Source organism: Pristis pectinata, chromosome 10, assembly GCF_009764475.1.
Source record: "Pristis pectinata isolate sPriPec2 chromosome 10, sPriPec2.1.pri, whole genome shotgun sequence".
Taxonomy (NCBI): Eukaryota; Metazoa; Chordata; class Chondrichthyes; order Rhinopristiformes; family Pristidae; genus Pristis; species Pristis pectinata.
Genome location: NC_067414.1, coordinates 40,516,704 through 40,531,872, shown reverse-complemented (window position 1 = coordinate 40,531,872; position 15,169 = coordinate 40,516,704). Strand labels below are relative to the sequence as shown.

Genomic DNA, 15,169 nt, shown 5'->3' with positions numbered 1-15,169 from the left:
AAACGTGAAAATGCACAGTTTAGAATGAGTGGGAGCTCTGTTAGCTGCTGTGGGTTGGCTACAATTGAGCAGGTATTTCTGAGCAGTGGGCAGTAAATGAGAAGATACTCTTGCCTGGAATTTCTACATACCGGTCAACATATTCTAAAACACTAAAATTAACTACATATAGTCTAAACAAGAATCTATTTAGCAAATTTATTTAAAAAAAACATAAGGTAAATTTTAGAAGTTAGTGCTCTTCAGGCTTTTTCAATGAGAAGATAGATCAGATAATTTATTGAGATTAGTGCACATACTTTGCAACCCTTCTAATTTTCCAGTCATTAATTTTAATCACTGAAAAGTTATGAAACCTGTGATTCAAACCTCTGTATCTTTTTGTCTTTGAGAGCATGTATTGGTAAACTCCCTTTGTACCTGTGTACTGATATGCATGTCAGTATGTAAGTCTCCCCATTGCTGCTTGGTGCAGCGGAAAGCACATTCCACGAACCACTGATCTCAACACTGGTCCATGTTAAACATCTTGCATGACTAATGCATACCATTTCCACTATTTTTCTTTCCAGCTTTTCAACCTTTCATCCATTTTGGCTGAATTGTTCTCTATTTATTAAGCTATTTGTGGGAGCAGCCTCTCTATTTTATGAAAGCTGAGAGCTATGTCACCTGGTAGCTGACCATAAAGTGGTTTCCAATCACAGAGAAATTCCTCCAAAACTCTATTTTAAATGGGCGACCTTTTATTCTGAAGCTATGCCTTCTATATCTAGATTCCTCCACATGAGGATAAAAAAATCTCTCAGCATCTCCACAGCCAAGACCCTTCAGAATCTTATATATTTCAAGATCAGCCCTTCCTCATCTAAATTCTATTGAATTCACATACAAGGACTATGGAGTAAAAGAATTTTTTTTAATGGTTCTTGGTCAGACTATTATGTAGTTAGAGACTGGATAATCTGGGACTCACTTAATGACCATCAAGGTGAGAAAATATCTAACATACTTCAGTTTCCTGGACTCTCCTCTTGGTGGCTATCAGCTGCTGCTTTCCAGGCAGAGACAAAAGAAACAAATCAAGGGTTTGGAAACATTGTTAAAGTCTGTAATAGAGGTAACTAAGTGAAGAAATGACAGCTTCATGCTCCTTTCAATAGTTTAAAATAGTACAGAGTACTATAAAAGGATGAGCTTTTGTTTTCATTCTGCCTAAGAACTAAATATTCCTCAAGTTTAAAAATGAAATGAGAACTGAAATCTTTGACCCCAGAACACTGCCGCAACTTTCCAGAATTCTTCAGAAAAAGAATGCCAGTGAGGTTGGAAGCTCACTTCTAGGTCTTTGTCTTAAAATATTTACCAGTTCTACCCTTTCTCTCCCCTGTTGACTTGCAGACTGTTTTGTGCTTTATACTAGCCTCTCCTTTGGCAGTCAACAACATTTGACAACTCAACAACGAAACATAACTGCTGTTTCCATAATCTGTCTATGTGAGACCAAAACTCCTCGTATCCATTCTCTGGTAGAATGGCAGAGATGATGTTGGGGATATCTGCTCCTGAACATAAATTTCATATACTATGTCAGAGGTAAATTGTCTAATTTCCATATAAGTACTTTGAGTCACTTTTTGGACATCCTGATGGGACCTGTGGCAAGGTTCTGCACCTCAGGCCCTATCAGAAAGTTCAGCCTGACCCAATAGAAGTTCAGTCTTCACTGAGGTGAAAGTAAGCTCCTTGTCAACTCATGCTAGGAATGCTCCTCTCCCCTATAAACATTTGAGATACAGTTTACCTTGAAAGAATATGTACATGCAGTGTAATCTTCTCAGTGAAACTGGTGATCTTCACAACTACTGGAACAACCGACCCTGTGGCAGAAATGGTCTTCAGGCAATGTTGGAGCAGAAAGTGTATTTCCCTTGTGAAGCAGGAACTACACTTACAGCTCCACTAGATAATCTAATAAGCTCCTAGGACTTTCTTTCTTGCCTAATAATGGTAGTTCTGAAGGGAATTACCATAACTTAGACATTTAAATGACATCATATCTATGTCTTCCATGCATTTGCTGTCGAACATGGAAGTCCCCGACTTACTGACATATGCTGACTTTCTGGACTTCACATGCAGTCTAGCATGTCACTCAGTCTGGCTAAGGTTCCCCATCCTTCATGCTTGGAATTTACTTCTTAAGTACTGGCACATATCTGAGATCTCATTAAACTTAATTGTGATCAGGAGGCAAAGAGGAAGGTTAGTTTCTTCTTGTTGCAATTCTTTCACTTTAGTTTGCTAGTTTTAAATATTTATATGGATTTTAGCTTTTTTTTAATGTCTCCATGTTGACAATTTTATCTCTGATGTCTCTGCATGTTCCGGATACTTAAAACTATTAAATTACCCTCAGAATCTTCTGTGTGAACTGGTCTGACAAGCCCAGCATGTGTCTCTAAATGTTGTCCCTGGAGCTAAATTTAGGTACTGACATAATGCTGCATTTGTCCCTGGTGTTTCAGCTATTGGAAACTAAGATACATTGCTTTCTACAACATGAATTGCCGAAGAACAGTTCTGCAAAAGAGAAATTTTAAGATGTAAAAAAAAAGTTACCCTTCATAGGAATAGAAACTAATGAAAGGAGAAAACCACAGGAAAATATTGATGTTGTTTTAACCTAGGTGGACTCTCATTGACATTGAGAATACATTCCGTGCATTTGAACCTGCTTTGCCCATCAGACTTTCATGCACAATTTTGCACCTCCAACATGAATGAAGGAATTTGGATCAACCTATGGCTTTAAATCCTTGTATCCCACTTCACAATCATTGTCTCTGAGTTATCAGAGTTTTTGGATTGGAGGCTGGGTTGAACAGGTTCAAAGTCAAACATTTTCCAGGTACTATGAAAAAAGCCTCTACCTCCACCCAGGGCCCAACAGCAAAGGAACCATTTCTTTAAACCGACTGAAGATGTCGCTGAACATGAATTTCTGCAGCTTAATGTTCATGGCTGAACCTGGCTGTATATGTGAATTTAGTTGTTCTCATGAGTTGGCAAGCACCATGCTTGATGTTGCATTATATTGGTGAGGCCAAATGTTCTATAAATTTTGAAGGCCTGTACTGATTTGAAGAGACAATGCAGTATGTAGTGCAATGTCTTAATAGTATAGGCACATATATGCTAGGTATCTCCTCACCTTGGTTTTCATTTAAGTGAGTCCCATTTTATCCAGTTTCTAACCACCCAAGAACCATTTCAAAGCCCAGGAATACCTGAAGTCAGAGAGAAAACAAGTTGAATTTTCCTATTTTCAGTAGTGAAAATGGAGTTGAGGCCAATATCAGATCAACCATGATCTTATTGAACAATGGAGTAGGCTTGAGGGTCCACTTGGCCTGATCTTTCCCATTTTGCTTATATTATTGAAATACAACACCCACAACCTTTCCTTTCATACACAGGCACAGAAGGTGAATTGCTTAGAAAATAGAAGATACTATTTCCCATTTTGCTTATATTATTGAAATACAACACCCACAACCTTTCCTTTCATACACAGGCACAGAAGGTGAATTGCTTAGAAAATAGAAGACTCTATTCTCTGAGATCATGGTTTGGAAGTTGCTGGGAAATTCCAGAGGAAGTGAAAGTCCTGAACTTACTAATGGAGCTTCACTGGATCCTGTAAAGGTAATTCTATACTTAGTACATACATGAATTGTGTTTGCAGGCAGCTTGCTGTCAGTCGCAAGTCACTGCCCTGTAAGCTTGTGTCCCAGAATTTGACCAGAGGTTCCCAGTAATGATCCGTCCCATGCCTCAGATTTTCCATGTGTTTAGCAAGGATTGGGAAGCCTTATAACCAAATCTGCTGACTATACCAAGTCAGGTGATGCAGTAAGTAATATGAATGAGAATATAAATTTGCAAAGTGACTATAAATTATATGAATAGGCAGAAATATGGAAGATAGAGTGGAATATAGGGAAATGAAAGGTTTGGATTTAAGCAAAATTGAGGAAAGTTGGAACTGCAGAGGAGCAAAGAGACAGGGTTCATGACAAATTACTAGAAACTATGGCACATACAAACAAGCATTAAAAAGACTACTGTAATGTTTGTCTTTATCTCAAGAAATAGTTCAGATGGAAAGCAGCAGTAGTCCTGCTACAGTCACATGAAGAGCTAGTTGGATCACTTCTGGAGCACTGTATTCAGTTTGGAGCACTGCACCCTCAAGAGGTGATTTATTGCAACCATTTAATTCTGTCAAAGGATATGATAGTGTAATTGAACAGAAGTCATGTGTTGGGGTAAGGAAGTCCAGAACAAGGAGGAATAATCTTAAATTCAGTGTCACTTACCATGCCTGCATGCAAAGGGTAATGGAAATATGGAACTGCAGTCCCCAAAAGCTGTGGAGGGTAGGTAATTTGAAAATGTCAAAACTGAAATTTATAAAACTTTTGTTAGGCTTTAAAGGTTTAAAACAAAGGTGCCATTAAATGACGGATCAGGCATGGCAGAGCAGGTATGAGAGTCCATACCTGTCATATTGTTCATAGTGAAACACTTCATGAGAAGAATAGGGATTCCCCATCATTCTTCATTACTGAAAGCAGGAGAGCTCAACTCATTTTTCTCTCTGAAAGTCTGTAGCCTTTTGTTGCTGGCTGCCAAGGTTAAAGCATTTCTATGATTGACAGAGAAAGACTGCCCTTCTGTGAACTATTCTCCCTTAAATCTGAAATGCAGAATCATACTACCAAATTGCCTGTATAAACTAGCACCCTGAGGTAAGAGAAAGCTCTGAAATGTTAATCTGGATAAGGAGGCTGCTGTATGAATGGTTAAGAACTAGGCACTGGACAAGTAGGTGACACGAGGATTCATCTACTCACAAGAGCACAACTGCTTGAAATTGTAGATAACAATCCTTCTTCTGAAGAACTAAGTAGCACTTCAAAGCATATTTCAAACAGGTTTTGTTTTATGGCTGCTGTTTTACAATGCAGATTGTCACAGAGAAGGTGCATGATGATTGCATAGACTATTTTGTTTCAAGTATGATAAATCCTTAGTGCAGGGTGGTGGATGGGGTACCAATTAGTTAGGATGATTTGTACAGTGGATAATGTCAAGTTTTGTGAGGATTTGAGGCTACACTCATTCTAGCAAGTAGAGAGTATTCCATGGCCCCAGAGGACGGATCTTTGCAGTATGCCCTCTGAGGCCTACTCACCACTAAGGCCCCACTCCATCTCACCGGGCATCTCCCCAGTGTAGAAGCTGATCTCAAGTAGCCTTCCTCTTCTAACCCAAGTAAGTATGAGCAGAAGAATACTGCAGGTGGTGAATCCAGAAGGCAGGTGAAATCCAGTTCAATTTGAGCTATTAAGTAATAAAATTAGATGAAACTAGGAATACTCAGCAAGTCAGGCAGCATCTGCTGTGAGAGAAACAGAGTTAATGGTTCAAATCAATGACCATTTGATGAAAGGTCATTAGCCCAAAACTTTAGTTTCTCTTTCCATAGCTGCTGCCTGACCTGCTGAATGGAGTCATAAGAGTCATAGAGGAACATTCATACAACATAGAAACAAGCCCTTTGGCCCATCACATCTGCCCCAATGATCAAGCACCCTCTTAACTAATTCAATTTTTCTTCTCACATGCCCATCAACTCCAATTTTCCTCCTCAATTCTCCTGCCACTCACTCCTCATGTATGTGGGTGGCAGGAGAATTGAGGAGGGAAATTGGAGTGTTTTTGGCATGTGGGAGGAAACCAGAGCATCTGAAAGAAACCTAGGTGGTCAAAGGGAGAGCTTGAGTATTTCCAGCATTTTCTGTTTTATTTCAGATTTCCAGCATCTGCAGTTTTTCTTTTGCTTTAGGCCTACTAACTGTCTGGTCCTGCCGTTTTCTGAGCCACGTTTCAGATATTACGATAACATCATTCCCTTAAGGTCACTTTTACCTGTAGCTCACCAAGCTTATTCATGACAAATTCTGCATCTAAATATATGTATCCTAAATTTTCTTTTTCTTCCAGTCTTTTTTAGTCATCTCCAACTCATTCCAATGCTTTCCACTTACTTGTTCATCTATTTCTATTTTCCAGTGCTATATGCTGGTTCCCTGCCAAATTAGTTTAAGCACTAATTTTTTGATATCACATTGAAAGAGTCAAATTGGCTGAAGAATAGTGATGGCGGGAAACTAAGAAGGAAGCCAAGGTGGATCATCCACCTGATGTCTTATACAGAAGGTAGCTGCAATTACTTCAGTATCATTGGTACCTGCATGCTGGTCTCTGCCATTATTGGGGATGGAGATGTCTCCTTCCATTATGTCCACATATTCATGATTAGATGCGGCAGGAGTATAGAACTTTAATCTGTTCCATTATTGTCTATCGTATGCTCCTTTTGCTGATTTAAACGCATGTATCCTATGTTGCATATTATGCATGCTTGGAACTGCCCCTACTACACTCTTCTGCAACCTGGGTCCTTTTTCCTGGCTTGACAGTTTTGTTGAAGTCAAAGGCGTGACAGGTGATATGGTTATATTGTGGCAGAATACCAATTACTGCTACTGATAACTTAAAACACCTCATGGACCCTCAGCTATTAGCTGCCATAGCTGCTCTGAATCTATCCCATTTAGTAGAATGCTCGGGACACATAACACTATAGAGAATGACCTTAGGGTGAAGGCAGAACTTTATCTCTTCAAGGACTGGTGCCTAGGTCAGAATCAGAATCAGGTTTATTATCACTGACGTATGTTGTGAAATTTCTTGTTTTGCGGCAGCAGTACAGTACAAGACATAAAAATTACCATAAGTTACAAAAATAAATAAGTAGTTCAAAAGAGGAATAATGGGGTGGTGTCCATGGACCATTCAGAAATCTGATGGTGGAAGGGAAGAAGCTGTTCCTGAAATGTTGAGTGTGGGTCTTCAGGCTCCTGTACCTCCTCCCTGATGGTAGTTACATGAAGAGGGCACGTCCCGGATGTCAATACTGGATGATGCATCCAGTTTTAATCATAATCTGTCCTAACATAGCAATTTAGATGCAAGTGAATACTTTGATAGGTCATTTCAAAGCCAGTTAACATGATGACAATCATTGTCGTAATTAGTGAAAATACTTATTTTTATTGTAGTTTATTTAATTAACAGCACTTAAATCCTTTAGCTGTTGTGATAAAATTTGAACTCATACCTTCAGATTGTTGGTCCAGACCTCTGGATTACTGATCTAATAACAACCACCACACAGCCATTCCCTTCAGATTCACTGCTGTGATTGATGAGGATTTCAACTTTTTCAATGATTAAATGTTAAGTACCACAATTGCTGCTGTTTATGTCAAAATGTGAGCATGTGTTTTTCCAGGAATTCACATAGATGTGCTTTTGATTCAATTATTACTATTTTAATAATATTTTTCTTAAAGAAATTTGATCATATTGCAATAACTGGCTAAATCAATGTTATGATATAGCCTTGACAGAAGCAAGAGTCATGAGTTATGATACCTTGCTTCTCACTGAAAGCCCTACCTGGAACACCTTTCAGCAACTATCATGCCGAATATCCATGCTGTTGTGTATAACATGATCACCAAACCATCGCTTGTTACATGTTCCTTATGTCCTCCTCACTTAAGCACTAAATTTGTTTAATCTCATCTTTAAAATTCCCATCTTTATCCCTCTACCTCACCAAGCTCCACCTCAGGTTTCTCAGTGATAAATCCTTAGCTTTTTTCTCTCTCAGCTTCTGCATATAACAAAGAACATAGAACAGTACAGCACAGGCCCTTCAGCCCACAAAGTTTGTTCCAATCATGATGTCAAATTAAACTAATACCTTCTGCCTGCACATGATCCTTATCCCTCATCCATTACCTGCATATTCCTGTGTCTATCTAAAAGCGTCTTAAACACCACTATCGTATCTGCTTCCTCCACCACCCCGGCAGTGTATTCCAGGCACCTACCACGATCTGTGTAAAAAACTTTCCCCACACATCTTCTCTTTACTCCTCTCACCTTAAAGCTATGCCCTCTAGTATTTGACATTTCTACTCTGTGAAAAAGATTCTGACTCTCTACCCTATCTATAACTCTCATAATTTTATAAACTTCTATCAGGTCTCCTGTCAGCCTCTGATGACCCAGATGAAGCAATTCATGTTTCTCCAACCTCTCCTTATAGCTAATACCCTCTCTTCCAGGCAGAACCCTAGTGAACTTTTTCTGCACCCTCTCCAAAGCCTCTACATCATTCCTGTAACGGGGCAACCAGAACTGCACACAATACTCCAAGTGAAGCCTAACCAAAGTTTTATACAACTGCAACATGACTTCTTTACTCTGATACTAAATGCCCCAACCAATGAAGGCAAGCATACCATATGCCTTCTGTACCACTCTATCTACTTCCAGACTAAATGTTTTCTTTCTCAGTGATATCAATCCCTGAGTCAGCATCATTTGCTCCTTTACATGGATCTAAGCAGTTTAAGAAAGTATAGGTGACCAGTAAACCCCTAAATTTACAAGCCACCGATCCTTCCTTAACTTGTTTAAATGCATGTAATATCTCCCATTCATAACCATGAGCACCCCAAACCTTCTTAAATGATATGACCTCTTTACTAGCAATCACAGTCAAGACCATCCCCAATCACTTCCTTGTAATGCTCATTACTCATATCCCTCACATGCTTCCAAAGGCACTTTCTTCTGCATCTCCAAACACAACGCTTACTGAAGTCATATGCAACAGTATTTTCAAACTTACAACCATCTAGCCTTTAGTCCTCTATTTCCCATGAATGGTTTATGGCACCAGAGCTGACTTTGATGCCACTATCTCTATTGCAACATCCCTATTTTTCCAAGCAGATACATCTCTTGCTCTGTTCCATTGAAGTTCTAATTACAAAGTTCTTTTCCTAGCCTAAATGTTACCTGTTATTCTGAAAAATTCACTTTCATGTGCACCATTTCCCTTGCTCTAAAAGCTTCCTTCATTAACCCACTCCCAACCCTTTCATCCTTATAAATGCAGGAGCGAAGTATTCCCTTGATTCCAAGGCATGCTGGCGTAATATTTTGGTGAGCACAAATGGACAAACACAAAACCAGCCTGCTTCAGCTGGAAACCGATTTATTTTGCAAATTAGTCTTCTATTTTGTTGTAGGATTCTGACTCTAATGTTCAGGTACAAATGAACAGAATGTGTACTGCATATATTCCATCCAGTTGCACCAGACATTAATGAAGTTGTCAAGGCTGCTCAGAATAAAAACAAAGGAAGTTTTAATGCTTTAGTTAAGAGTTTACAGAATTTAAAGTAGGCCCACAATAATAGTTCTGTTCAACAGTTTATGTAATGGCCTCTAACCACTCCAGCTAAATTACTTACTTATCCCCTCAATCACCAACCTCCCCCCCCACACCAAACTCTCAAGATTACCTCCACCTCTCTGATCTAGCTGTTAGTAGAATGTAATGACCATCTCACTATTCCATATGCAGAATTTCAGTTACCATTTAGTGAGTCCTAGCTCACAAGCTGTATCTGAAGGAAGACCAAGCCAGTGGATTTGTTGAACTAAATGGCCTCCTTGTGTGCTTTGATGATCCCATGTTAATTTACATGATCTGTACAGCTGTGTTGATGTCTCTGAGCTCATTTTGCATGGAAGGCAATGATTTCCTCCTTCACCTTAATCTGGATGTTAGATTCCATGATTACGTAGAAATGCTCATGTTATCACACTAACTACCTTTCATTCACATTATCCACTGAGAAATATAAGAATAAAACCAAGTACACTGAAATAAAACAGTTGAAATAAGTTACAAATGTTCTAGAATAAAGCAGTTAAAAATAGCTTCACTGAGCACTCCTATCAAATAGTACCTGTCTAAACAAAATAGTCATTATTTTTCACAAAGCAGACAGCTTTCCAATTTAGTATTCAGCCAATTGCATCAAGAAGTTGCTAAAATGGATAACGATTCTGAAAATACTGCAGACAAACTAAACACAAGCAAATTGAATTTCGCACCCCTAAGATTACGGATAATCATGAAATAAAACATAAAATTACATGCATGTAATACCATTAATACAGGGATGTGCTAAAACACTTCATGAATAGGTGCAATAAAGTAGATGTCAAAATAGGTTTAAGGGAGATTAGGAGATTGAACACAATCTTGGTTGAAAGGCTTTGTCATGGTAAGGTTTTTAAAGGTGGCAAAACAATGGAAAGACTTAAGGGGTCACTTCCAGGGTACAGAACCCAGGTCAATGAAATCTCCATAACAATGTAGAAGTGAACTCCATGACACCTAAGACAAGCTGAATACAGTTTTCAGCAGATCAATTCAGTCCAACTACTCTACCTATACTCCACGTAAGTTTCTTCCAATCATTTAACACTATCGGTATATTCTTCTATTCCTTCTTCCTTTGTGTGTTTCTCGGAAATGTCATGTGCTCCAACTGTTCCTTGTAACAAGTTCCATATTCAAAACATCCTCTGAGAGAAGCTTTTCCTGAATTCTTTATTGGATATATCCCATATTTATGACCCCTTATTTTGGATTCCCCAACAAATGTAAACATCTTCTCTACCTACGTTCCATTAAATCCTCTAGTATTTTGAAAGCATCTGCTGGGTCACACTCTAATCTTTATCGGAAAAATACCCTATTTAGCATTTTCTGCCAGTTCTAACTTCTCCGTGCTGGGATCAGCCTTCCAATTATTTTTCTGGCAGGTTCGCCAGTGCCATTATCTCCTTTTACTAAATATGGAAATCAGAATTCGAGTACAAAACGCTTCCTATTTAAGTCACTGCTAATGTGTTCAATGTGAAAATTTTCAGCAATTTTCATGACTCCTTTTTCCCTTATTCTAACATTGCAAGTTCTGAGACCAAGGACTGTTTATAAAGGGAGGCTGTGACTTACTACAGGTTTATGAATTTTATATTATGGCTTCCTCAAAGGGTCAGACAGAACTATCCGGGCTGTCGCATCCTTCTCTAATTCTTAAAAATATAAAACATCTATTTGCCAGAGTCATGATCAAAATATCCCTGTATGTATAATGAATATTTAGTGCAAGGAACTATTTAGCATGTCTTAGATCCTAAACTTTACTTCTATCACCACGTCGCCACAAACTACTGAAAAAGACGTTAAGCTGGAAAATTGTAATTAAATGAATATTTAAAATTGCTACAGATATCAACTTTTCAGTAAAGCGGTAACAAGATCTCTTGCGATTTCTTAACTGTTTTCTTAACGAAACACCCGAAAGAAAGTGCAGGCCCGTCAATACAAGACAGACAGAACAAAGCACCCACCGATGGTTGTGATCACAGTGATGGCGAAATAGAAAGAACCGGCAAATTTCCACTGGACCCCAGCTTGATGCGGCTTGAGTTTCAAGACAACAAGCTCGAGTTCTTCGTATTTCTTCTTGCTCAGGTTGTATTTGGTCATGAGCTCGTACCTCCTTTCTTCCAAGTTCTTCTTCTCCGAGGTCTCCTGCTTGGACTCCAGGGCATCGAAGACGGCGGCTCCGACCAGCAGGTAAGTGAAGGTGCAGACAATGAGGGCGAGAGTCCGCACGTTCTGGCGCTTCATGGCGCCGCTCCGGGAGCCGCTGGACTCATGATGCACAGCAGAAGACTGGAGGGTGCGGCGGAGCAACAACCCACACCCTCAGCGCGGGGAGCTGTCTTTCAGCACGGCCGAGCCCTGTCGCCACGCCCATTCGCTCCTGCTGCTGTTTCTGGCCATATTAGGGGAGGTGGGGGGAGTTGAGGGGGGGTTGGGGGGATGGTAAGAGGCAGCCGACGCACGCCAGGGTAAGTGCACAAAAGGCACGTTTCCTAAACTGCATTTACTCCCGAATGTATATGTACCGAAGGGAAGTTACTCCTGGAGATGGAAGCGAATAAATTGCTCTATACATCCGCAACCCATCCCCCCTTCCAAGCCCCCTGTGAGGCAGTCGCTTTTGAATATGAATACGCGTACAATGCCGCATGGGTTTACACCTCTGGGAGGAAATATTTGCTTTCGATCACAGGGTGAGATGTAAACTAGGTTTTATTTTGTTAGCCTGATATATTCAAAATTCATGACCCGAGAAGTGCAAGTAATTAGTCGATAAACACTATATTATCATATATAAAGGCAATCGTTAGTCAGAGGTAATAAAAAGCCATCGGTGTGATTATTGTTTCCACTCACATTTCCTCGCATATCTGAACTATTGGACTGGTGTCTGGAATCGTACACGGCACGTTTCCAGCTATCCTTCAGCACCACTTCATCAGTTCATTAAACAAGAGCATCTAGGCGCTGGGTGTGTGTCAATATTCCTTGATGTTGGGTATTGTTAATTTTTACTCAACTAAGAATAGAGAAGGAAAATTGTAAGATAATAAAGTGCCCCATAGATTTTCATATATTTTGCCAGTTCCTCACGGGATGTTATTAATATTATTTTCTCTTGCCATATGCCTAAGACTAGTTTTTGTGCAGGAGACATTGTTCATTCGTATTAGATGTGAGCTGACAGATTATCGTTGTTATTAGTGAGTATTTTTTTATGTCAACTAATACAATTGTAAATGCAGGCAGATGTGCAAAGCTTTAGTCGGCATTTTACAGCAATATAGAAAGCTATCTGTAGGGGAGGGGAGGGGACTTGCATTTTGCAACAGAGAATTTGATACGGTACAGGTAGCTTTATCTCCGTGGCTTTTTGTTTCCTCCAAGTCACATCAGTCAACTTCGTGTATCTTCTTTCAGCCGAAGGACGGGTGGATTTCAGATTTCTTTCTTTAATTAACGCCACTTTCCTTTTCATAAGGAACGAGAACATCTGTCAAATGCTACTCTCTTTTCATTTATTCTGCCTAGAAGTCCACTAATACAGTCTGCATTGCCTCATTTAGAACATGCAAAAAAAGATCCTGATACTTATTTTAAATTATGATTTAATAGACAACTGAAAACACGTCCAGGGAATTGAGTGAAAATATTGCGGATATGCTATAGAGGGCAAATTGCACTCGCTGTTGCTTTGTTAGTCGATTGTAAACATGTGCTTCCCTACCACTTTAGCAACTTACTTCCAGCCCCCTGCAACAAACACACAGACTACACCTCCACCCCCCACCCACCCCACCCACCCCCCACCACCACCACCACCAAAGGTCTTTCATTGTTTACATCGTTAAAGCTTATTAAGCTGACCTAGGACGAAGGCAGATTTTACCAATCACGTTTTTGTTTTCCTTTTAAATATGCTCATATTTCAAGACCTAGGCATAATTGTCAAGGCCAGTATTTGTTGTCCATTCCCGATTGCCCTTGAAAAAGATGGTCGTGAGCCACCCTCCTGAGCAGCTGCAAAGGCACTCCCAGGTGCCCAGGTGAGTAATTGCAGTGCATTTGTAGATCGTATACACTGCAGTCGTGAAGCGTCACTGGTGGAGAGGATGAAGGGTTTAAAGTGGATGGGATATCAATTAAGTGGCTGCTCTGTCAAGGAATGATAATCAACGGACAATTTATTTGGGAAATCATGGGCTCAGAGCACCTGATTTGTCATCTGTCCATCCTCTTCTAAGCTTTCCTGCCAGAAATTAGAAGGCCATGGAATACAGCTGCCCTCATACGTTCAGTGTATTCAAAATGCATTAAATGAGAGAGATTTGACATCTAGTTATTTAACCATCAATTATAACTACTGCCCAGGCTAATCTATAATTGGGGCAAACATTTAAAGTGCAAACAGTCCTGAAGAAGGATCCTGACCCGAAACGTTGACCGCCTGCTCTTCACGGATGCTGCCTGGCCTGCTGAGTTCCTCCAGCATCATCATGTTTTTCATCTAGATTCCAGCATCTGCAGTCCTTTGTTTCTCTGCTAGAAATGTAAACATCTTAGAGACCACCATAAGCTGTGGAAGATGCCAAAGACTTACTACAGCTACTCTTCCTTTGTGGGAAGGGGGAAACTATTTTGGAAATCCATCTAAAGTGTTAATGGATTTGAAATAAAAAGCAATATAATGTTAAGTGAATATGTCCAAAAAATCATCTCCAAATATCATCAACAATACTCTCTAGACGTGTTAACTGTAATATTGTGAAAACTCTACCTCTTTGTAATTCCTTTTTGTTACATCACATTTTCTGTGTTAGTCAATAGGGTGTATTTTCATATTCATCATATTTCAATATTTTTTAATTTTCTTAAATGATATATTCAATGATTCTCATCACATAGGCTAAGCCTTGGATAAAAATATATATGCATTTATAAAGGCTGATAGAATATGAACCTTGAACGGTAAAATCATCAGCTCAAATTCCAAACTGTAAGACTGAGAAAAATGTACAAATAGATGAGATAGAAATCAGTGTTTTTTTGACCTTACAGCTTGATCCATGAATTTTCAACACATAACACACAGATCACACGGCTGAATCAACAGACTGCTGAGGTCCATGTAACCTCTTGTTGAAGAACAAGTAAAAGTGCCACTAAGTTGTGGAGCAGGTTAGGCACAGAAAAATAGATTGTTTGTAGGTCAAGTAAAGAAACAACCTTGCATAGGTTCAGGAACTAACAAAGGTAGCATAAGAAACAAATGAGGAAAAGAAGCATTACAAGGTGGATAACCAGAAAGTAATTTGTATGGGAAATATTGATACGGCACACAATGGCAAATACGTTGACAACTTTTTGCTTAACCTGCGTTTCTGGTCTGGAGCTTTGTCTACACCCCAAGCTATTGTTCAGCACCCAATCCCTTTTCCCAAGGGAACAGGTGAGAATATGGCAGATGTTGAGCTATTTCACTTCAACAGAATCTGATATTTAAATCAGGAAAAATGTAAGAGTTTTTATTGAAGTGGACTGCAGATTAGGGATGCCATTTTGCATATTTTCTGCAGTCCATTTCTGTTAATATCACAAGACTCTTTGAACCGAGTAACACAATAATCCCACTCTATAACACCCACCCTGCTGTCTGGAATTATATTCCCATGCTTGCTGACAAGGCACAAGACCACTGTTGAAGTA

General features: G+C 39.5%; 1 protein-coding gene across 2 annotated transcripts in view; it reads right to left on the bottom strand.

The window, feature by feature from the left end:
- The window catches only part of LOC127575427 (potassium channel subfamily K member 3-like), a 65,210-nt gene extending 53,415 nt beyond the window's left edge, over positions 1 to 11,795 (bottom strand). For both annotated transcript variants that reach the window (XM_052025292.1, XM_052025293.1), the window contains exon 1: positions 11,425 to 11,795. In XM_052025292.1, the coding sequence (XP_051881252.1) occupies positions 11,425 to 11,707 (283 nt within the window). In that variant the 5' untranslated portion in view covers positions 11,708 to 11,795. The remainder of the gene's footprint in view (positions 1 to 11,424) is intronic.
- Between the last annotated feature and the right edge of the window lie 3,374 nt (positions 11,796 to 15,169).